Below are 23,875 nucleotides of genomic sequence, written 5' to 3' on the forward strand. Positions count from 1 at the left end.
AGCCGGTGGGGCGGGGAAGCACCTGGTCCCGGTGCAGCACCTGGTCCCGGTGCAGGTCGCAGCGAGGAAGGACGGTGGAACCGGTTTGGAAAGGGTGTTGGCTTTTTGGCAGTGGGGGCTTACTGTAAGCGTGGATTCCCCTGGCATGTCGTGGTGGTGGCTATCGAGGGGCAGCTGTGCTTTTTCTCTCTATCTCCACCTCTCTTTTAAACCCAGGTTTGAAAGTGTGCTGATAACTAGCCCTTATATATAGCTTACTATGAGGAACAGAAGTTGAGTCATCTCTTCTGTCTAATATCCTGCTTTGAGTATTTTGGGAGTAGCTGTGCTGTGACCAGGGTCTCTGACAAAGCACAGGGGAGGAGCTGGAAATAACTGCTCGCAAGTTGTCCAGGTCTTACCCCTGAAATCAGATGGGTGGATGTCCAGAGAGCTTGGTGTGACACCTGGGAGGCGAAACCCTGTCATCCCGTGGGTGGGCGTTGGAATAGAAACCTTAGGCAAAGCAAAGATCTGGGTGATTAGTCCTGCTGAGTTAATGGGTAGGAGGTGGAGCCTCCCTCGGTCCTTCTCTCTGTGTTTGATTTCAGAGTCTGGGGATGTGTTGTGATATGTAGCCACTCCTTGGAGCTGCCTTCTAGGAGTTGCCAGTTAGGAAGAAACACAGCTGGAGAGACTTCTTATAGCTCTCCAGTACATCTGTAGTATTTTTCTGGGAAAGTCTGAAGTTACTAAAACACTTGGAGGGACAGGATATGAGATGCTAAAGTTGTGATCTGGAGAAGAAAAAAGAAGGACAATTCTCAGCTCTTTGAAGCTTAGCACTCGTCTGCATTGGTGGTGGTGGGGTGTGGGCAGGAGCTGGCAGGCTGTGACTGGGCAGTTTGGTCATTGTTCATTCTGTGAAGTGTTGCCCCAGTGCGTAGCAACCAGAGTTTTTGGGACAGGTATAGTGCTACTTTGATTTTTTTTCCTCCTTTCTCACGGCTGTGCCCCAGAGGATGAAAAGTTCCACAGTTCTGGAGGAGGCAGCTCCTTCAGGGAGGCTACAGCCACGCTGGGCATTGCCCATGGGGGTTTATTTTTGTAGGGGTCCCACGTGTGGGTCTGGTGCTTGCTGCCTTCAGCGTGTGCCCCTGCATCATCTGCTCCTTGAGCTCCGTGAGTCAGCGAATGCTTGAGCAGCCGGGGGGGGCCTGGGGTCATCAGTGCTGATGTTGGGGGGTATCTGCTTGCTGCAGTTAGTCTGTGGGTGCCAGCTGCCTTGGTTTCCCCCCGCAGTGAGGGTTTGTGCTGGAGCTGTGTGCGGGCGGTAGGAGGAAATCAGCAGCTTATCCGACGGTGGATTGTTTCATGTGGGGAATCTCTTTGTACTGAAGCCAGGGAGGAGGATCAGTGGCAACCTGTAATGGGGATGGCAAGGAAGAGCTCCAGAGCTCCCTACAGCTGCTGCTGCTGCTCTCGGGTGCTGAGCCTTTCCCAGTGGCACGGTCCCCTCCTGGTTTTCTGTCACCTGATATTGGTGCATGTCACAGCAAATGGCCGTGGCACTGGGCTTGGGGGAGCCTGTAGTCCTGATCATTAGGCCTGTTTTTCTTTTTAAGTGGGGTTTGTTTTTTGTTGCTAGTTATCTCTAAAATTAGCTGTGATTATTCTTTTTCCTTAAGCCCACTCAAGCCTCCTGACTTTTCCCAAACAAAACTGAAAGCATTGGTTCATAAATGCCCTCCTTATTCTGCCCGAAGAAGGCCAGTGAGCATGCAGGACTTAGCTGCTATTCATTTTCAATGCTTTACTTTTTCTTTTGACATCTTTTTAAGTGGAGGATGAGTCATGGGGTCTGACTTGGGAAATCGCCTGAGTGGCCCGATGCATCTTCACACTTAATGTCTAACTTAGACTTGTATTCAAAGTTCAAGTTGAAGCCACTGGTTGAAAATTACAGAGATGTTTTCCAGGAGCTGAGATGGTGATGAGGGATCATAGTGCTTAGGTTTGGTTAGCTGTGAACAGGGTATGCTAGCTGAAGAGTTTTTCCTTGGGGTTTCGTTCCTCTCCATCCTGTTAGAGTTAGCTGCCCCTTCTGGGGGTTGTGTCACCCCTGGAGAGGGCAGATAACCCTGTCTGTGGCAGGAGCTGGTCCAGGAGAGACAGGAATCAATGTGGATCCTTGGAGCTGATGCGACCAGTTCTGTGGAAGCCAGTGGAGCTGCACCAGCTCACGCCAGTGGCAAATCTCCTCTCCCTGCCCTGTTGCACTGGGCAGGGTGGGCTCAGCTCCTCCTGCCTGCACAGCAATGAGCTCCTCCGGGGCACCCACCAGTGCTGGTGCGTCTAGAAGCAGCGTCGGGCAAGGAGTTAGGTTCTTTATTATCTGTGTGCCTACAGAGGAAACAGCAGCAAAGTAGCCCTTGAAGGTGTTTATCAGATGAGAATGAAGAGCAGCTGGAGCAAGCCCTGTCCATGGCAGGCCCTGCTGTGGTGGGTGGTGCAGGAGGTGAGCTGTTCTGCCGGGCCCGCACGGCGACGGGCGTTGCTGGCCTCCTCCTTGCTCGTGCCTTCTGCATCTGTTATTTGGTCCGTGGTCATCTTCTCGGTGTTTCGGGTGATATAAAGAGGCTCCTGTTTTTATTCATAAAGCAGTGGTTGCCAAGTTGACAAAAACAACCACCTTATTTTTCTTCTCTTGTGACTCCCACCCTGTCTCTCTCACACGCCCCTGGCAGCCATGGGCCTTCGCCCGGCGGGCCGGGGCTGCAGCTGGGGCCAGCAGTGTGAGATGACACAGCCGAAAGTTCCCAGCCCTGGGAGTGTTAGTCAGCACAGCGTGAAGATTCACTTCTTTCCAGGTAGCTTTCACCCAGAGTAATGTTTCTTGCTTCTAGAATGACTAGGACAACAGGGGTGACATCTGCCCCTGCTTGCACGGTGTCCTAGTTTCCTGCGTTGCTTCATGATGCACAGATGCAAACTTCTGGATTTTTCCTCTTTTGCCAGCAAAAAAATCTGAGAAGCCTTGTTTTTGCAAGCCCTCCAGTGCTATCTTCTTGGTATCTTTAAATTATAATGTCTAACCTTAATGACTACGACTGCAATTTAAGCTTTTATCCCCCTCGAGAGCATGTTTGATGCAGAAATGATGTCCCAGAGTCTAAAATGCCATAGTCTAGAGTGGTGGTATGATTTGAGATCTGTCTGTGGACAAGAAACACTAGACAGCTATTTAAAAATATCAGAAAGGCTTTTTTGATTTTATTTTTTTTCTCAAGCTTAAATGGAGGGAGCTGGCTGAGGTGATTTGGCCGGTGAAATTCATTCACAACTCAACTCACTTTAGAGCATGGTTTTTGTTCGCAGAATTTGGCACTTAGCTTGGGTGCTCTGCTCTCTGGAGCAGCTACTGGCTGCTGGTTCCTTGCTTGGAGTGGTGGCCTTTGGGCTGCACTTCAGCAGAGCCATCCACCGTGCTTACAGTAATGAATGAGTCCCTGAGCCCTGTGCGTGCAGAAGGGGCTGGCAGGGCGTTGGAAGGGGCCTCTTCCCTGTCAGATACCCTGGCATCAGGAGCTGCCCCACTCTTCTTTTGCTGCTTTTGTGTGAATACTGAATTTGTGCAAATGAAAAATGAGGTTAGGGAAGGGGAGAAAGCTGTTGGAGCCCACCCGTGCAAAACTTTGAGGTGCCTCTTCGTACCAGACTAAAGAACCATTTTCTTATCTAGCCCATGTTGTTGTGCAGCCCCTAGTTTGTCCAGGTCCTGGGGAAGTGGTCTGGGGGTGCTGGTGGCTGAACTGAGCCCCGTGGTTAGAGCTGGGGGAGAGCTCACCCCGGGAGGCTGTGAGGGAGGAACGCCTGCACAGCCTGAAGCCGCGGGGAGCTCCAGGAGCGCCGCAGCCTGGCACCAGCCCTGTATCGGGTGGGAGCCCTGGAGCAGCAGGTCAGGAGCAGTGCACAGGCCCCCCTGCTGCCCCTGGAGCAGTGAGCTGGGGCTCCTGGCAGCAGGCAGCCTGCGGTGAGGTGATAATCCCTGGTGAAAAGTCCTTGGTGACTTTGGGAGCTCCGGAGCGAGCGGCGTGGGTGGAGTTTTCCCTTCCAGGAGCTGTGCCCGGGAGACTGTTGCTGCTGTTGTGGTGACACTTGGGTGTTGCTAAGGCTCTAGGAAGTCGGCGCTGACATGTCTGTATGGGTGGTATGCTCTGCAGGCAGCGAAGAGAAATGGATCCTACGGGCTCATTGCCTCAGATCTGGCCTCTTCAAAGGATGTGGACGTGGGGCAGAGGCTTCAGGTGGCAGAGAACGAAATTCTTGGCCAGAAAGTGTATGTTTGATGTGCCTGCGGGTTTTCCCTGTCCTTATTACTGCTCACAGGTTGGGAGGATTGTGGGAGGGGTAGCACTGCAGTGTCACCAGCCTCTCTGGATCTGTCCTCAGTCTGCACAAGCTGGTCCTCAGGCTGACTTTGAAACTCCCCAGTTACAGAAGGTCCTGCAACCGAGACCTGTGCAGGCTTCTGGGGGAGAAACACACAACTCAAGCACTTTTCCCCAGTCCTCTGTCTCCATGAACACACAGCTCCTTGCTGGCAGTGGTTTCCCCTATGGAGGAGCCCTGCAGTGCTGCAGCCCAGGCCTGCCTGGCTGTGCCTTGAGAGGCCTGGAGGATGCTGCTCTGCGGTGCTCTGGCCAGCCTGCTTAGCAGCGTTAGGCAAATCCCCTTCTCTGTGTGAAGTTTCATCTTTAGTTGAATGAGGGTAACTCTTACCCTGCTGCAGGGGGCAGGGGGAAGGGCACATCTTGGGGCCCGCTTTGTGTTTGTGAACTGCTTCTGGTGCCCTTGGAGAGCCCCTGTTAGGTGTGGGTGCCTCTGCTCAGCACCCCGGGGTGCTGAACAAGCGTGGCGTGCCTAGAGCCACGGGGTTTGGAAGGGGGCAAAGAGGCACAAAACGTTGTCAGTGCTTTTTAGATGGCATTTGACAATAGTCTGCTAAAGTAGTATGCTCCATCCTGTATGCAAATTGAACTTTGTCAAATTGTCTTACCACAAGATATCTATATTTGATACTATATTTCTTTCTCACAGATTCTGCCTGGCTTGTTCATTGGCAACTTTAAAGGTAAGATTAGTTTTATCCTTATCTCTAGGATTGCTTAGCAGGGGTCTTAAGGTGTTGTTGTCTCACAGGCCTACAGAATTCTCTGCCATCTCTGCAGCTTCTTTAGCCCCATCTTGCTTTGTTTCTGGATTCACCTGGTAGCACTTAAAGAGGAACTTATTTGCTCTCTCCTCCGTGTGCTGTGCTGCAAGTACTTTAAGAACAGAAAAATGAGCCCCATCTCCTCAGAGCGTGCTTCGCCTGGCATTCCCAAACCTTGGCCTGCCTGAAGTGATTCCTGTGAATCCTCTGAGCCAGGCAGAGTCTTTGTAAGGCTTATTCCAAGCCCTCCTTATAAGTAAAAGCTTCGTATGCCTCCTGCTACTTGCTTTCAGTATTTTGGTTGTTTGTAACAGCTGCTGAGGAGTTCTGGTATCACTGCTTGTGAGGCTGGTGGGTGTGCAGGCTGCTCTCTGACCACTGGTCCTCACACTGTCTGTGCCACTTCATTTAAGAGTCTCTGTGTTGTTTTGTTTTGTTTGTTTTTCCTTTTTGCATGAGGTTTATTTTTTTGTGTACAGGAAGACAGACCTGTATTTAGAAAACACAGGAAACTTTATGTAGCCTTCCAAATAAATGCCCTGTTCTCAAAGCACCCTGTTAGCAGCAGTTCCAGCTGACTGTCCCCACTCCGAGGTGAAGCAGCTGTGCCTGTACAGTTGTTCTGATACAGGCAGACCCTGGATCTCCTACACTGGGGTGCAGCAGCAAAGCAGGACTTGTTGGGGCTGCTGCCATACCCTGTCCATGGTCTGTCTGATCTCCCAGCTGCTCTGTTGAGTGTGGACAATGTCTGCGTTGGATTTAGGTGGTGCTGCACCTCCTCCCTGCCTCGTGCCCTCCCTTCCTTTCCTCTCCTGCCATCCCCAAACCTGCAAATTCAGTGGGTTTTGCTCAATTTATCTGCCTCTGGACCTGCTGACCCGTGTTGCTGGTCCAGTGCTTGCTGCTCCTTGGAAGTGGAGCTGATGACCCTGAGAGACAGCCCGGAGGGGCACGTGAAGTTAAGAGCTGCCTTTTGCCACACTGGGATGCAAACCCCAGGGCAGTGGCTGGTGTGTGAGAGGGAGTCAAGCATGCTGTGGGAAGGAAAATGAGAGGTGGGGGTGAATTTATACAGGTGGAAGTAGGTAATGAAAGAAGGAAAACAAGCAGGAAAAAGGAAAATAAGGGGAAGAAGATAGTTTTGGGAACACTTTAGACAGATGACTGCATGGGCTGGTGACAAAGCTAACTTGGTCACAGCCATGTTGCTTCCTCTTTTTGTTTGCTTTTGTTTTTGGCTTTTTTTTTTTTCCTCTCTTTCCTGCCAAGTAGTTGAGGAGGAGGGTAGAATGGGAGGATGTCTGACAGCAGAGTCCTCTAGTTTGTGAGCTGCCTGGTGGGATGGGTGCAGGGAGTGTGGCTCTCAGCCTGTCCCCCCTGCTGGGGTCAGCCCCTTGGGCTGCTTCAGCTGCCTCCGTGGAACAGCAGGAGGAGGGCAGGGCTGTAACCTCAGCGTGTTAGGGAGGCTGTTCTAGAAACTGACCCACAACACAAACCAAATGTTCATTTATTTATTGCCACCTTCGCTCACGTTGTGTTTCATCATTAAGTTCTCCCATCACGAGGAGCTGTTATGGTCTCCACTTAGCTGCTGTACCTGTAGAGGAGGAGAAGATGGGTGTTAGGATACTTCACTAATACAGAAGCAAACTTTTATAATTCTATCTTCTGCTTCCCCTCCCTCTCAGAGCCCCCCATATTGCAATTGCAGTGAAGTCTCATTTAGGAACTTGGTTCACCACCAGTGGCTGTTTCTGGAGGAGTTTGACTGCCACGTTCTCAGGGCCTCTTCTGGTTTGTGGCACTTTTTCAAACAGTGACTAATGAATTTGGGGACTGCCATAAAGGGTATCACTGACTGAGAAACAGCCAGCAGCATGTGCAGTGGGGATTGGTTGGAGTATCCTGATGTGGGCAGCTGAAATGTCTAGATGCTTTTAAAGACATGGTTTATAGAGTTTAATTCCTGTAATGCACTTCTGAGCAGGCTCTTATTTCTTCAGCTCGAGACCCACAGCTTGAACTGAATAAAGTCCCAGAATAAAGAATAAAGTTGTGTCAGTGAGAGGAGTAACAGAATCCCTGGCATTGTCCATCTCCAGGTCTCTGCAGGGGTTAGGGAGGAGGGAGCTTCTCCCGAAGGGCAGTCGGGGGAATTTCAGGATTGCTCTGAGCAAACTCCTCTGTGTTTGACTGGGAGATAAACTGAGGCCCCCAAAAACCTTCTGGAATGAATCTGTGGCAAGCATGGGAGTTGAGCTGCTGCTGCTACACAGACCTTCAGGCATGTAGAACCAGAGGGGCTTTTGTAACCACCTTAAGGTCTTTAGGATGGACAGTTGTGTAGTCCCGAGTATGGGAAGCACTGAAGTATGAGCTGAAATTCCCCCATAGTCCAGAGGACTCGAGTGTGTCTCTGGAAACTTCCCTGAGAAAGCACAGCTCTCAGAAGGTGCTGAAGTGCTTGGTATCTTCTAAGATCTAGGAGCAGGGCTCTGCTCATCAGGAGCACTTCAGAGCTGTGGTATGTTCCTGAGAGAGTGTATTTGAGATTGCACAGCTAGAGGGCAGAAAAATTCAAGAAGAACCACAGGTGACTGTACAAAGCAGCAAGGCTGAGTTTGGTCTGAAAGCCCAGGAGGAAGCAGAGCTCTCGGGCTTCTCCAGTGAAAGTTCAGGAGGAGCTGGTGCTTTGCACAGGGGAGGGTGGGGGGCTAAGAGACAAAAATGGGGAAAGAGAAGGAGGAAGTTAACTCTTTTTCCCCCAAACTGGAGGTGAGAGTTTTTGGGTTGTTCCAGTTGTACCTTACAAATGAAATTCATCCATCTCAAAAGACAAAGAATTTATTGTAGCATTGCATGCCCATGTGGCTTCTGCCCTGGGAACCTGATGTCCCTTGGAAGGCACCTGGGCTCACAGTGAAAGTAGGTGCCTTGTTCCTGAAGAGACTGATATGACAGGGCTTTTTAGAAAAAAAATACCATTTCTTCTGACAGGAGGTTCCAAATGGGTACTTGTTTGGTTCCAAACTAAAAGCTGTAGCAGTAGTGGCCACCAGAGACTCAGGAGTGTTTCTACCTTGACTATTAAGGAATTTGTGTCCTTCCTTCCTTCCTTGTATTTGTATTTGGAAGATTTGAATTTTTCCAATGGAATATTTGAGGGCTTTTTGATTGGAAGGGGAAAGCCACAATATGAGGTTTAATTCCCCCCAAAGAGTCCAGTGTTGCTGTGGATGAGCTGGAGAGTCTTGGGAAAGTTTCTGCCCTTCCCATTAGTGGCTGTGTAAAAAGGCAGTGCCCACCAAGGGGCTCTGCTGTGGTTTTAGAGCCAATTAATTCCTGTCATCATCAGCTTGCCTTTTTTTTTTTTAAGTTCCCCTTTGTAAGGCTTTATTTCAGGTACTGAAGTCAGGAGAGAGTGAAGATGCCTTTCCCTTTTTTAGGTTCATCTTCTGAAGGCAGAGATTTTATAGGAACTCTATTAAACAGAGTACTGGACTCTTTTTCCCATCTTTCTCACCCCTCCAAAAGGTCCCTCTGAGAGGCTGGGACAAAGTACATGTTAGAACATTGTGTGAGTGGGGATGGGAGGTGTGGAGTTCTTGTTAGTGTGCTTAGTTCCTGTGGGTTTTTGGAAGCTCAGGTCGCTGGGCTCTGGATCAAAGCAAGAGTTCCTAGTGCTCTGAGCCCCTGGAGAGGAGGTTCTCCTGCAGGTGTCTGTCTCCAGCTCCTTCCAAAGAAAATTAAGTGTAGGCAAAAAGTTGCTTTATTTAAAACAGAACAGAAAAAAAGCCCTGTTTCAAACCTGTAGTCTGTCTACATCTGCAGGTTGAGGCTTCCTACTGTTGTTGAGCTGACCTGCCTCCTCTAAGCACTTACCTTGTTCTTCTGTAAAATGACCTAAAGTTTATGCTGAAAACCTCCTGGCTGACCATGTTAGAGAAGCACATCTGTCTTTCCAGGCTAACAACAGAGTCAGAAATGTGGGGTTTGGAGGAGGAAGAGGGGAAGATATCCTTAGTTTGGGATAGCTGGCTGATGGGGGGAAAGGTGACCAAATGAACAGAAATTAATCTCACTTATTTTGTAGACAGTGAGTCTAAATTCACAAGTGGGTTGGAGTTGAGTGTTGAGGTCAGGCCCATAGGGCTGCAGTGCTCTCCTGCCCTCTTCACGTGGCAGGGTGCTTTGGTATTTGGGTATTAGCAGGAGAGGTGGGAAAAACTCTACAGCCCTTTCTTCCTGCCCATCTAGCTCTACAAAGGGAAAAACCTTTATTCCTCACCTTGCATCACTATGGAGACAGTAAAATCCTGGAGTAAGAAAGTCCTGGAGTAAGTGAGGATGGTTGTATGAGCATTTGAGACCTCATCACTCGAGTGTTGGAGCCCTTCAGTCACTGATGTGGCTTAATTGTAGAAGGAAATTGAGGGAGAAGCAGCTCAATATGGGTGTGGGAGGGAGAGAGGAAGACTTGCCCAGTGTGAATTGTGTCAGTTTGTGTGAGGAGTTCCCTAAAGGTTTTACTCAAAAGTCCACGTCAGCCGTGGAGACTTTTGCTGTCTGAAACAGAATATTGGGTAACCTGCTGGGCAGAATAATGTCCCATCTGAGGGACCCTCTGGGGCTGCACAAGATGGACTTGGAGAGGTTTCTTTTCTCTCTAACTTTGGCAATGGGATGTTCAACACTGTGATTCCAGCGTGTGAGCCTGCATGTGGTTGTGCAGCACTGAGCTGCAGTGAGGAAGTCAGAATTGCTGTGCCAGTGATGATTTTCCTGGCTTTTGGTGGTCCTTTACCTAACCCTTTAATAATTTTTTCCAGTTTCATGGTATGAGCCAGAGAGGGACAGGATCTCTCATCTGTCCTGCTGTTTAAATAGCTTTGTCTGTAGTATCTGTAGAGGCTTAGGGCAGGTGCCAGGGGAACCAGGGGAATTTCCCCTTTGTAGGCTGTGTAAAGTTCAGATCCAGATAATACAGTCACTGCTGGGAAGCCTTTTCCTCCTCTCCTTCTGTGATTTGAATGGTTGCTTCCTAGATACACTGAGGACCTGGTGGCTTGCCCTGGGAGGTGGGGCTGGGATAGCTGTTTCCAGCTGCTTTCTAGGAATAGCTGAAATCTCACTTTTACTCTAGCATTTTGATTTGTTGAAATTTTAGCCTAAGTCCTTGGTTGACTGAAGAACTCAAATCTTTCAGTCCTTTAGAGTTCTACTACATCCATTAGGCATTTCAGACAGATTCTAAGCAGTCAACATTTAATTTGGATACTCTCTTCTTTGAAATCTGTTTGCCTTGTGCAGCAAGCCCTTTCTTACCACGTGCATCACACTGGTAGTTAGAGCTGGGGCTCTCACTGTGCTCAGTGTGCATTAACACCCTGACTTCCAGCCAGCAGGCTATGAAATGGGGATTTCTAGGAAAGTTTAGTTGTTCTGTGAAGCTAGACCCTGATTTTGTTGCAGCCTGACTTTGTGTTAGTTCTCTCCTGAGGATTAGGCACCTGGTTGTGCAGGCTTCAGCAGCAGCAAGTGAAATCAGTGCAGTTCTGATTCCTCTCTCCATTTTACTCACCTTAGAGAAGCTTTCATAATTGGATTAGGTTTGAATTCTATTGCCTGTTACTGTGCTTATGTGGATCTTGTCTACGGGGCAGAGTAATTAAATGTCTAATTCCTCTTTGTGATATAGAAAAGGCTTTGAAACTTTATAGCAGAGTGGAATAAGATGAAGCAGGAGATGCTGATCGACCCCTTGCACGTACATAAAGAGCGCCCAGGTGATGCTATTGTTATTTTTGTACCTAGAGAGAGCCGGTTTGAAACCTTTGTGGTCACTGCTCTTTTTCTGTGTGCAGCCAGGCTACTGTGAGCAGATTGCACGGGCAGATTGGGAAGGCAGGTGTTCACCTCACAAAACCACTGCTGCAATTGCCTTGGGCTGCTGTGCCATTCTCAAGAGAAAAGGTCAGAAGTAAATGGACAGAAGCTAACTCTTACCTGCATCAGGGGTTCTCTGAGGTCATTTTCTGGCATGCTCATGGTTTGGTGTGGGGGAAGCTGCTCGCTGATGACAGATGATGTTTTACCTTCTTTCCTATAGAAACAAACCTGTGTTTTCACATTGTCTAGCAGATTTTCAGTCGTCCAAGTTTGCTTTCCAGTTTTGAATGTTTGAAACCCTTGGTTACAGGTTTAGGAAACACCTTTCACAACTGCACTTCCTTGCTGGAGCCTTTTGCTTTTTCCTGCATTCAATATCTTTGTCATCTCAATCTCTCTTCAGACTTAAAAGGATGATATGTATTGCCTAAATGCACTTTTTTCCCTACTAGCCCACAGGAAATAGGAACTGGCTGTTGTTTTGACTTGCCAGTTAATATCTCAATTTGAGTGATATAGCTGGCTTCAATTCTTGGACCTGGATGTCACAAGCTGTATCTCCCAATGTGAAATACATCTCCTGGAGGGAGGTTTGTGGGTAGAGAGGAGTTAAGTGAGTTCTTGCACAGCTCTGACCGCTCCTTCAGATGGCCATCACCTGCACACAGGCATGCACAGACTCACACTTCACATGCAAAGTACACGAAACTTCTGACTTAAGAACACATTCCTGAGTCACTTAAGCTTGTTCTTTATATAGTCTGTAATTTGGTTTGGAGTTAGAAGTCTGCCTTCCTGCTACCCACTCCAGTGGTGGTGTGCTAGAGCAGCTGCTTTGGGGTTTTGCTTTACTTCAAAAAGAAATGCACCAATAAGTGTTTTTCAACACGCACAATGGAAGGGGGAATTCAAGAGATTAAATAAATTCTCTTCCTTCTTTCCCTTTATCACAGATGCCCGAGATGTGGAGCAGCTGAGCAGGAACAACATCACACACATTCTCTCAATCCACGACAGCGCCCGCCCCATGCTCGAGGTGAGAGGTGGGGGCTCTGGTGGATCCTGGCTTTGTACTTGGCTCTTACAGTCATCCTGGGGTTCATTTCTTGTTCCACACCATTGGCATCCCGAGACTGATTTTCTTGTGGCAATGCTGTTTTGGGATCCAGCCACAGATTTAGTTGTTGCTGCTGTTACAACAAGAAGAAATCTAACTGGCAAAGGAAGAGGCAATTAGTGTCAATCAGTGTAACCCAATTATGGGATCGAGTGGCTAATTTAATGTAGTAAAGGTAAGTTTCCTTCTGTGGAGTTCAGGCATCACATAACCACAACATTGCTTCTCCCTTGCCCACTACCAACTCTCCTTTTATTTGGGCTCCTTTCTTGAATCTTTATAGCAGATCCTTGTGTAGGAGGTTTGCTGTGTAAAACAGCCTCATTTAGGCTGTGGCACCTTGAGCAGTGGCAGAGCTGGGACCAAGCTGCAGGTCTCCTGTGTGGGCCTGTTGTGCCTCAAGCTTACCTTGGAAGGAGGGGACTTGGGCTGGGCTTTGTGAGACCTTAATATCCTGCTACTCGACTTACGTTGGGAACTGCTGTCCCCTTAGATTTTTGTTCCTTCCCTGTGTTCCACTTTTTATGAAAAATGGCAAAACAGTGGGTAAGGCATTTGCTGGTGTTACTCCTCAGAGGTATCTTCACTTTTCATCCTCTTCATGTAAAAAGTCTCTAATGAATTCAGTCCTGAAGTGACAGAATTTCCACCTCTCCCAGGCAAGTCAATAGGAAAGCTGAACAAAAGGTGGCCCTAGTAAGTCATGGTTAAAACCAAAATCAAGTTAATGGTGAATTCTTTGTGGACCTTGAACTCTGAAGTGTGCTGAAGCAGAGCTTTAGAGGTTGACTTTATTATAATTTGCCTTGTGTTGTGCCTGGTGCTTGGTAAGTCTGGAAGAGGTTGAATTTCAGGGGTGCTCTTAGTTGGAGAGATCACCAGTTGTACTAAGGGAGATGTAATATTTCCTCCAGGGTGCTGTTCCCTCAAATGAATAGAATCTTGCTTTTTTATTATCATGATTAGAAATGTAAGGAGACTTAGTCATGGCCCAGATGAGCTGCAGCCTCAGGCCAGTGTTCCCTGTGTGGTGGCAGCTTGGCAGCCCACACGCCACCTCCTCACTTGTGGTGGTGCATCTGTTTGTGAGGCTGTGTGGTGAACAGATCTGGGAGCTTTTGTGGGTTAAATATAACCACGTCGCCCTTTCCTTCCCCTGGCCACCCCCCAGGAGATGTGAAGGGTTAGATTTACCCAGATCTGTTCCCAGTAGTGTCTCAGAAGTTACAGTGGCATGGGAACAAGTAATGGCAGGTTGTGGATGGACTTTTTTCATTCACCCCTGCTTCTGAAAGGATGTTTCTCCAGCTGTGCCTTCTCTTCTCTGCATGCAATGTGCTCCTTCGTGCCAGTGGTCTGGAAAAACTGCTAAATGATTGCAAGTTCCCTTTGCTTGGGAGCTGAGCTGATTATTAATTACTTTATCATCCATGGTCTTACTGTGGTGCTTGTTTGCAGCTAAATGTCCTTGATTAGGAACAGAGGCCTAGAAAACATCCATTAGGTTGTTCCTTCCTTTGTTTCCCTCTTGGCCAGGTTTGTTTGCAGCCTGTGTGTCTGTGTTGTCCTTGGGCCTCGTTCTTGAGTCCCCTGAAGTGGAAGGGGAGAGGTTTCCCCGAGTGCTCGTGGAGAGGGAGGGATTAGATTGGTGTTCAGAAACCCCTCGGGTGGTACTCGGACACTTGAACAGGGGGTTGCAGTTGTGAGAGTTTCTTCCTGAGGTGTTTTGTGTGTTTGTGAACACTGATCATCTGTAGAAAGCTGCTTTTTCTTGGAGTGTGGTACTTGTGTTTCTCTTTTGCTAATAATATTTTGTCTGGAGTATTTCCTGGTCAACCTACAATGCTACAAATAATTAAACAGAGCTTTCTTTGTAAGCTGTGGAAGGTAAGTGTTTTCTAGACATCAAAAAACCCTCATTAGTGTTGTAGTAACATGTTATCAAAGAGAATTTGGCCTTTTTTGGCTATCTGTGGAACAACCACAGATGCATACCTCTCAAAGGGCACAAATCACCCACCTCTTGCTTGTTAGATTTGGAAGTTTCAGTAAAGACTGTTTTGCTGCAGTAATACTTCTGATACAGTGCTTAAAGCTGATAATGGTGGGTAGAGAATGGAAACCATCAGTCTGGCTTGGTTGTCCATACTCAAGAAATAAAAGCAAACATCAGGTGTATATGGTGACCACAGCTGGCTACAGCTTGTGAAATTATTTTCCACTGTAGTAACTTATGGAATGACCCTCTGGGATGTTACAGACCATTTTTACTTGTTTAAAACAAAGTACCTTTGAAAACCTTCTTTCCTCTGTGCTTTATCTGCTGGCTGTGTAATGGATATATGTTGGTTTAGTTCCTCATAAGTTGGTAAGCTCTTAGGAAATGACTGAGTTTCACAAGTATTATATTGGTTTAGGTTACACAGTGTGTGCCTGTTGAGAAATAACTTAAACACCCCCCCCAAAATATTTTCTTACTGAAATTTGGTTTCAGACATTACCATTACATATACAGACCCTCATGGATCTGGTTTATGGATGGCCCATTAGCTTGGCCTTAGGAGGTTATTGTTCACTTTCAAGCTGGACTAACAGGAAAAAGCAGGTTTCAAAGTCAGTCGTGTCCTAAGACTTCTTACACCTCTTGTAACTGGCAGCCTGCACTAAGTAGAAGACCCAGGATTGTTTTGTAAGTCATTGAGCGATTCAGACTGGTAAGAATGTCCCAAAATCTGGCCTGAACTCTCTTGCAGCATTGCCCCTTAGTTCTTTTGGTGTAAACTGTTTCAAGGAAATTTGTGCTTTAATAAAACTGATCCTGGAGTTAATCTGTGTCTCGGGAGCATCCCAAGGCTGTTGTTCCAGTGAAGGACACCACTGTTGGACAGGGTCCTCACCACCTAGGTGAGCACTTGGTCATTGGAAGGTGCACGTTGACAGCTCCATCACAAAACACTGCAGGCAGCTGGTGGCGTGTGCAGGAGACAGCACTGCATGCCATCTGGGAGAGGGCTGGTAGTGGGGGTGCACAGGAGTCCCCCATGGAGTTAGAGCCACGTCCAGCAGCATCACTGGTGCTCCTGCAGAGCCTCCAGCCTTGGTGGGTCAGGTGGGCTCCTCCAGAGCACTTTGGGTGGCTGCCCATGGAACACTCACGGGTGTCCTGTAGAGCCACACAAAAGCCATGTGCAGAGGAGAAGAATCAGGTTTCTTGCCACCTGCTTTCTAATCTATTTCTCAGCTAGCTCAGGGCTTAAAATCTCTGTTCAGAATGTGAGACACTGCGAAGTGCATGAGGAAGCATATCTCAGAGTGTGCCTTAAATAACAGTGCCTGGCAGTGACCTGCTGGATCTGCCCAACACGGTGTCATCTGTGTGCACTTCTGGAAGGCCTTTAGTGTGGCCCCCCACAGCATCCTTCTCTCTAAATTGGAAAGGGCTATGGGTTTGATGGGTGGACTGTGTGGTGGAGGAGGAATTGGCTGCCCAGAGAGGTGGTCGCTGCCCCATCCCTGGCACCATCCCAGGGGAGGTTGGACCAAGCTCTGAGCACCCTGCTCTAGCTGCAGATGTCCCTGCTCCCTGCAGGGGGTTGGACTGGGTGACCTTGAAAGGTCCCTTCCCACCCAAACTGTTGTATGATTCTCTATCTCTTGGTAGAGCTCCCATGCCCCACTTCTGTGTGGAAGTTGATTCAGGTAAAGCTGGGTTACAGAGGTCTTTGAGCTTTGCACTTTACAGCCAGAGCTGTAAGTTCTTGGTCATTGGAATTCACAGTTCTTGGTCTGTCTGAGATGCTTTGAGGTGTCAGTGGTGGTGACTGCTGCATGCACTGCAGACATGTGTCCCTCAGTCAAGAAGTGGACTGAGAGGACCAGCTTCTCTCACATGGTCCACCACACACCTGTTAGTCAGCAGTAACTTTGCTGTCACTCTTGACCTGCTCCAGAGCTTTGATCAAGGAAATGTGTGACTCCATTAACAGTGGCCTCTGGCTGTGGAGCCCTTTGACTTTAATTTGTTGGCAGCACCACCCCAGTGGGGCTGACCACTGCTGCATCAGGAACCCCCATGTGCTGCACTCACCTCGGAGACATCACAACGGCCACAGTGATGGAGATCCACAAACCCCCAGGGGTTTTCCTGGGCACTCCTGGGCTGTGCTGGCCACGAGAGCTTCCTGGTGCTGCCCCTTCGTTGGTGACAGCAGGATTTTGGGTGTGCCACTCCTACACACGTGCTGCTTTCCTTTTGGTGTTTGCTGCTGCTACAGATTATTTCTCCTTTTACTCTTAGTGCACTGCTTGTTTCAGGTGAGGAAAGATTCTGTCAGTATTTGTGGTAGTTTCAATTAAAGGCGTTTGGATGAAGTGTGAGTGAATGAAATCCCAACAAAACGTGCCCATTTCTGGGGGCTGGGGGTGTTGCCCTCCTGGCTGCTCAGCACCAAGGCTGTCCTGAGTTTTGGGCATCTCTGTTTCATGGGTGTAGCCACTCTGTGTCCCCGTGGCACTCGGGTACCAGGGGGTGCTGTTCCAGGTCTTAGCTGTTTGTGGGCCTTCATCTCCAGACAAGAAGAGGGATCTTAAAGCACTCGAGGGATTTTTATTTTTCACATTTCAATAGCATCTTGTGGTTGCTGAGAAAATCCTCTGTGATGCCTATGAGAGGTTTGCTCCTTCTCTCTAACATTCTTCAAACATTAGCTTTTTAGTCCTGGTTTTGCCCCCTCATTCTGCATAGTTAAGCAGAGGAGCCACAGAGGACAGTTAGTTATTGTTTGGGGTTTTTTTTCTGTGTGTTGTGACGCTGTTGATGATATCACCTCAATCTGGTACACCCTATCTCTGGACCAGTGGTTTCCCTCCCCTTTTTCCTGAACTGATGACTACCTAAGTGGGTGTTGATAGGGGAGGTGGGTGGGGGAGTGGAGGAGGTAGAGAAAAGCTAATTGCTGACTGAACTAAGCATCTTTCTTCTGCAGTCTGTTACTTTGTGCAGCCAGCACAACTTCAGTGAACTGTACCTTTGAGAACAAAAAAACTCACAGGACAGGTCATCTTCAAAGGAATTTTAGATGTTGGTTTTTTTTTTCACTCCTTGCAAATTCAAAAATTTTAATTGGAGTAGAAATAGGGTTTAAAGTGCTTAGTATCTGAGAAGGAAGAGGACAGCTGAAAAAAATCCGTGCTGATCTTTTAGAACAATCTTTTGTGTTTCATGCTTTCATCTTTCACCCCTGAGTAAACAGTCTAATCCATTAATAGAATACAGGCAACAAAAAGAGATGCTATAACTGGAACAGAGCCAGTAAGTGTGAGGAAGTGAAGCTGTAGAAAATAAGGATGCTATGGAGAAGCTGTATAGCTTGTCTGCATGGGTTTTACCTCAGCTGTGGTGACCTGTTCTGTGGGGGGTTGAGGATCAGAGAGTTGGAGCTGGGAAATCACAAGAGGAAGTGCTGGATGAATTAAAAAGAATAAATGATTTAAAAAATAAAGAAAAGGTGCATGAGTGGCTGGTAAATCCAGCCCTTTGGGGGAAAGTGGAGAGCTGAATGGCTGAATGCCTGTTAGAAAATGAGCAGTGCTGCTCAGATAAATGCCATAGCCTGAGGACCTAGTGCAGATAGCACAGTAAGATCTGGAGCCTGTTTCATATTTTTTAAGCCTGGCTGGACATTGTAAATCTTACCACAGTTGTAGCTGGGCAGGGCAGTCTGACATGTTCACAGATGGTCTTTGACTATACCTGTGCAGTTTTTAGAAAAGAAAAGCCAACTAATATAGAGGCACTATAGAGGCACTGAGGGAACTGAGCTGGCAGCTCTGGCACACTACAAATAATCTGCTTAGCATCATTTGTGGATAGTATTTTGGCTGCTATTGGGGGTTTTCCTATAGAAACCTCTTGTACCTGCTGTTAGCACTTAATGTGATGAGGTTTGCTACAGAGGAGCTTTTACTGGAGCTCTGAAGGGGAATGGCCTTTTAGTTTTTGAACTCTTTCCATCACCAATTAGTGGAAAGTTGCTTCTTTCTCTCATGGCTGTGCATTCTGGACTGACTTCATCTTTTGTTGTGTATGACAGGGATTACTCTGTGCTAAAACAAAAGAAAAATCTTCCTGTGTTGTGTCCCCAGCCTCCCCCCAGCTCTCTGGGAGTGCTGAAAGCTGCCCTAGTGCTTTCTCCTTGGTCCTGTAATCTGAAGGAACATCCTCACAAGGATATCAGTCCAGAAAGCTTTTGTCTGAACTCTAAAGCATCTGGCACATGCTCAACACAGAACAACTGAATAGGGAAATATTGGGAAACCAATCAGCTTGTGCTGATTGTGGCCAGATGCTGCTCAGCAGGTGGGAGCTGCCAGCTGGTGAAGTCCTTGTGCCTACGCTGGCTGGCACACAGGAGTCTCCAGCTGCAGGAGGCTGTTCTTTAGGAGAACAGCAGCTTGGTGACACGATGAGAGATGTCCCTGCTGGGCATGGCTGGGCAACATCTCTGCACGGGCTCTGCTGTCTTTGGTACCCAGCCCACAGGTTATGGGAGCGAGTAAAGAGGAAGATGGGAAGACAGCCTTCAAAATCAGAGCTGCTGATATCATATTGCAAGGTCGTTGCTGTTGTGTAAAGATCAGCTCTGCAAATTAATAATTTAATCAAGTTCAGACCATTGCATTTCCATTTATAGCACGAGGCTCTTGTGTCACCAGTGTTGGAAGCTGCTGATTTTCAGCCTCTGCGCTACCATCAGGAGGAAGTCTCCAAGCACTTCTTCTAATAAAAAACTTAACTTTCTTCTCTGATGTTTCGTTGCCTTTTCATGGTAAGGGTTTCCCCTCGTGAGATGTTTCAGAAGGCCATGCTGAGCAAAACAGCTACCATTTTCCTTTCAGGTGTAGCAGCACCAGACAAGTCTAGCTTGAAGCAATGCCCCGTCTAGCATTGGCTCCACTTGTGAAGCTGGGAGTGCTGACTAATTTTTCAAAGATGAGAACAGCAGATCACTAAGAAGCCTCCAAGGGGCTTGCACAGAGCAGCTTTTGGAGCGTGTCGGGCCCAGCCCTTGTCCTGGGGTGCCTGGGCAGAGGCTGCCACGCTGTGCCGGGATTAGGTGACTGTTGAGCTGCTCCACACGTGGTGCCCGTGCTGGGGGAGCAGGTTCCTGTGGTGTTGATGGAAGGAAGGGGATGAGGAGCACTGGAGGCTTCCAGTGGAGAGGGTTCAGGGACCAAGTGTGGTGGGTAGTGCTCGGGTGCTAGATAGGCCCTGGCATCCCCAGGGCTTGGAGTCATCATCGGGTCAAGGTGGATGAACAAGGTCCCTCCTCTCAGCTCAGGTCTGTCCTCTGCCAGTGGTGTTGGTGTGTCTTAAAGGAGGTAAACCACATTTTGGTATAAACTCATCTGTGTCTTCTCCCACTCTGCGTTCCTTCAGATGAGCCAGGTGAGGACTGGAATTCAGAGTGAGAATTGGAACTGTGTGCAGCTCTTTGTGCGAGTAGAGAAAATCCTTCCCTCTTGTGATCTCAGAAAGGGTGGCAGAGGAGATTTGGGGAAGGAGGGCTTTAACAGGACTGGCACATCCCAGCCTTAATGATACAGACTTCTGGAAAGTGTCACTGAGACTGCTTCCTAAGGAAGCCATGAGCAAATGTTGGATAACAAACCTGTAAAAACTCTCATATTTTTTGAGGTAACACAGACCAAATGTATAAATTCTACTGCAGGAGCATCCCGCTTTCTGTTGCTCGTGTTCTTCATGTAATTTCAATTTCATATATAATATTTTTCAAAACCAGACCCGAGCGTGTTGTTCACTCAAGCCAATTAGTGGTTGTTTTTTGCCGAAGCACGAATGTATTTTCTATGAGTCATTAATAAAATCATCACCAATGGTGCTGGCTACAGAAAGCAACTGAAAGGACAAACAAACGGTTGAACGGTTTTCAGTTTAGCAGGTTCAGTTTGGTGCATTACTGGACAAAACCCTTGATAACCTCCTGTTGGTTTGGCTGGAGGAAGCTTGGTGCCGGCTGTTTCCCACTTTAGCTTTTTTGCTGAAATGCCCCTAAGCAAAAATAAATCCTCCTGCCCTCGCCTGTTGATGTGGCGACTCAAATTAACACATGGTTTTTGACTAACCTGAAAGAACTTGCCAGGTGCTGGAGGTTTTCTATTTGCATCTGGGTTCACAAATTTAAGTTTTGGGGGGTTAGGTTTAAAAAAAATTTCTTGGAAGTCGTTGATGCTATCTTTACATAAATTTAAATAGAGAGGGTTAATGCCAAAAATACAATCCTGCTCTTTTTAAACCTTTTTTTTTTTTTTCCCCAATGTCTTCTCCCTGCCCTAGGAGAAGAGAAATTTTGTAGTTCAAGGTTCTTTCTACCCTGTCCTTGCCTTTTTTAATATTTAAGTCTAGATTCAGGTTTCCAGTGCTAAGTAGAGCCTCAGAGGTGTTGCATATACAGCAGTGGTGGGGACAATGTTCTGAAGAACATTTGTAAAACAACATTACTTGGAAAAACCACTAAACTTGAAACAATGAGGAGCATTTTTAGTCCTTTCTCCTACTCTCACACGCACTGTTCTGCTAGGGGACTCAGGTTGCTATAAAAAAAACACTGGGCAGTTTTCTTTCATGGGTAAACTGTATGTGAGTATGATTTGGGGTGTAATCACAGGGGGCATCATTAATGACTTCAGAACTTGAAAGAGCAAACATCAAACATCCATATAGGTACTGGATGAGTCTCCTTGCACCTTGTCCTGTCCAGAGCCAGAGTGTGGCTGAATTCGTGCGTGCTCTTCAGAGATCCTATTCTCAGTCACTGGCCCCTTCTCTGACATGTCCCACTTGTAGATGTCTCATTCTGCTACTGCAAAATTCTGCATGTCCTACTAAAAAAAAACCCAAATGCCAGTTTTTACCAGTTTAGTTAAAATGAATCTGGAGGGTTTTAAATAGATTATAGGTAAGTAGAATAGAAACAGAGTGTTCCTGAGATGGGACTCTGACATTTCCGGAGTGCTTCTTGAAATAATGGATCTAATAGCAAGGATTTAATTACTCTTTTTAAAAAGCTAATGATGCTGGGAAGGTGTTGTTCTGCAGTCTTATTGACTTGTCCAAACATGAGATGACTATTCAGTTCCCAGTCTTAGTAGGCTGACCTCTAAATTAATGAGAAATTTGGGAATTGCTGCAATTCCATGAATACCTTATTAATTTTGGTGTAAAACCTCTGTGTATATAGGTGTGCACCCAAACCATTTGGGTTTAATACCAGAGATTCACTGCAGCAGAACTGACTTGGTTCTGGAATCTGTGATTAAATTGTGTGAGTGTTGTCATTGCTTCTCAAAGAAGAGTGAATTTTAGAAATTTTACTTAACTCTCGCTTGTTTCAGCTTTGCCAATCTTGAAATCAGAATACTTGCTCTAGTTTTGTTAGCTCTCACTGTATCGGTTTAACTGTAGCACTTGGTTTCAGGGCCTAAGAGAGACAGAAATCTAGTTTTGGTGGTTACTCTGTCTGCTGAAACAGAAAACAGAAAAGTAAATTATATTTTATTTTACTAGTTTTGAAGGAAATAATCTTAAATACACACAAAGGAACGGGAGTGCTGCTTTTCTTTGAGGGCATCAGTTAGGATCACCGTGTCAATAATAGGGGAAGAGTTCAGAGGAGTCTGTGTTGGGTGGTGAAAACAATTGATGGAGAAAGGAAAGGGAGCAATGATTTGAAAGGAACAAGTGGAGAGTGCTGGTGAATCAAGATGAGAGAAGAAAGCTGAGTTCAGCATCTCATTGACCCAGGAACCTGGGTTTGAACACATTCTGTCTGCACAGAACACACCTAATGTCTGTTTATTTAAAATGCTGGACTGATTTTTTTTTAAAAATGAGTAATCTGGGATAAAAAGCTTGTTTGGAGAGCTAAGACACAACTGACAGCTGCCAGCTGATGAAATGTTTGAATAACAAAATATTAGCAGTATTCAACAAATAAAGCACATGTATTCATGTAGGATTTAAAAGAGTATTTCTCCTTTCATCAGTTTTTATAACTGAACAAATCCCATGGTTTGGGATGAGTAGCTGTTCCGTGGCAGCTAATTTAGCTGGTGTAGGTGAAGTGGTACAATGCCTGTTTTGAGTTCTGTCCTTCCTCCACTAAATAATTTTCAGAGAATTTGCGGTTCCTAGGGAATGAAACAGAGTTAATTTAAAACTAAATCAATAAATAAAATAAAGCCTTCCATATGGTTGGCATCAAATCTGTATTTATCTTCCCATCGTTATTAATATGTGGTTTTGGTTCAGCTTTGGATATTGCATCTGCAACTAGATTGAGGTTTATTTAAGGAACCTGCAGACGAGGTGCTGAGTTGGAGCCTGTTGAAGTTTTGGCTAGGAGCTGCTCGAGTGCTCCACAGCCTCTTGATTTAACTTAGGCTGGTTTAGTGGCTGCTTCAGGGATTGTTGCCTTACACCTTTGCAGTCTCAGAATGGCAGGCAAACTGCTAGGTAATAAAATAGTGATGCTTCTGTCTTTCTGGCACGCTGGTGCCCACCTGAAATGTTGTAGGTACTTCCTTGTTGGGTTGGCATAAACCGTTCTGCTCTGAACGGTCCCTTAGGGACAGTTCTTAGATGTTCTCTGCAGGGTATGTGCACAGGAAGGACAGCAGTGTCTTGGGGCACAAATATACAAATAATATTATGATTCTGGGTAGTTTTTTAAAGAACAGTTAGAGAGAGCAGGGATCAGTAAGAAAGTAGCTTCCTATTGCCAGTATCTTTAAAGAGGAACATCTGTCCAGCATGTGTGAGGAAAAGCTAATTCCAGCAATCAGCACGTGAATATCTGCATAGAAACCCCCCGGGTCTCACTGATGAATACCTGCCCCTTACAGCCTTGTCTCATTGCTGTAGTTAAGCTATCCGATTACAAATAATTATATATAATCCTGTTATTATCATTATTATTTCCACAGAGAGAAGCAAAACTTGATGGTAGGGTGGGATCCTCAGGAGTTACCGACTCTGGCCAAACTGATCGGGTCGAAGTCACTGAAAGTTTCACTGTTGATTTCTGTGGGAGCCAGGTTAGGTCACTGCACAGTACTTTTGAAATCCCACCTGTAACCATTTCTGAGTTGAGTGTGTGATTATTTCCTCACAGGGAGGAGTCCATCACCACAGCCTTCCAAAAACACCGTGCAAGTGACATGCGTCGGTCAAAAGACCAAATCCCAGCACCATGAGCCCTCTTCTGTCTGAGCTGCATTACTAAGGCTCATAGGCTGATGCTGAGCTTTTGTGAGCAGAGTGGTGGGAAGTGTGCAGCGGGCTTCACAGGGAGTTGTAGGTGCTGGAGATCTCCAGGATCAGGCTCTGGATGAGCCGTTCAGCACCACGTGTGGTCTCTCCTAGCCTAGTTTCATGCTCGCTTGCGGTAGCGGGAACTAGCCAGCCATGACAAAAAAAGAACATTGTGGGTCTTAAACTTGTGCTGGTGCTACTTCTGCTTTTAAAGTGAAGACGATCTGAAAGCCCCTCTGCACTCAGCCTGCAAGGAGCCCTCGGTGTGGGCCAGAGCTCCCGAAATCCCTGCAGCGCTGGCGTCCGAGCCTTCGGCAGCCAGCCCGCTGCCAGCTGCAGT

General features: G+C 47.1%; 1 protein-coding gene across 1 annotated transcript in view; it reads left to right on the forward strand.

Moving 5' to 3' along the window:
- Positions 1-4,202: 4,202 nt before the first annotated feature.
- The window catches only part of DUSP22 (dual specificity phosphatase 22), a gene marked incomplete at its 5' end in the record, with an annotated part of 31,347 nt that continues 11,674 nt past the window's right edge, over positions 4,203-23,875 (forward strand). Inside the window, 3 exons of the mRNA XM_008946914.1 lie at positions 4,203-4,318; positions 5,076-5,113; positions 12,040-12,122. Of these exons, the coding sequence (XP_008945162.1) occupies positions 4,203-4,318; positions 5,076-5,113; positions 12,040-12,122 (237 nt within the window). The remainder of the gene's footprint in view (positions 4,319-5,075; positions 5,114-12,039; positions 12,123-23,875) is intronic.

The sequence above is a fragment of the Merops nubicus genome, unplaced genomic scaffold (assembly GCF_000691845.1).
Source record: "Merops nubicus isolate BGI_N331 unplaced genomic scaffold, ASM69184v1 scaffold18639, whole genome shotgun sequence".
NCBI lineage: Eukaryota > Metazoa > Chordata > Aves > Coraciiformes > Meropidae > Merops > Merops nubicus.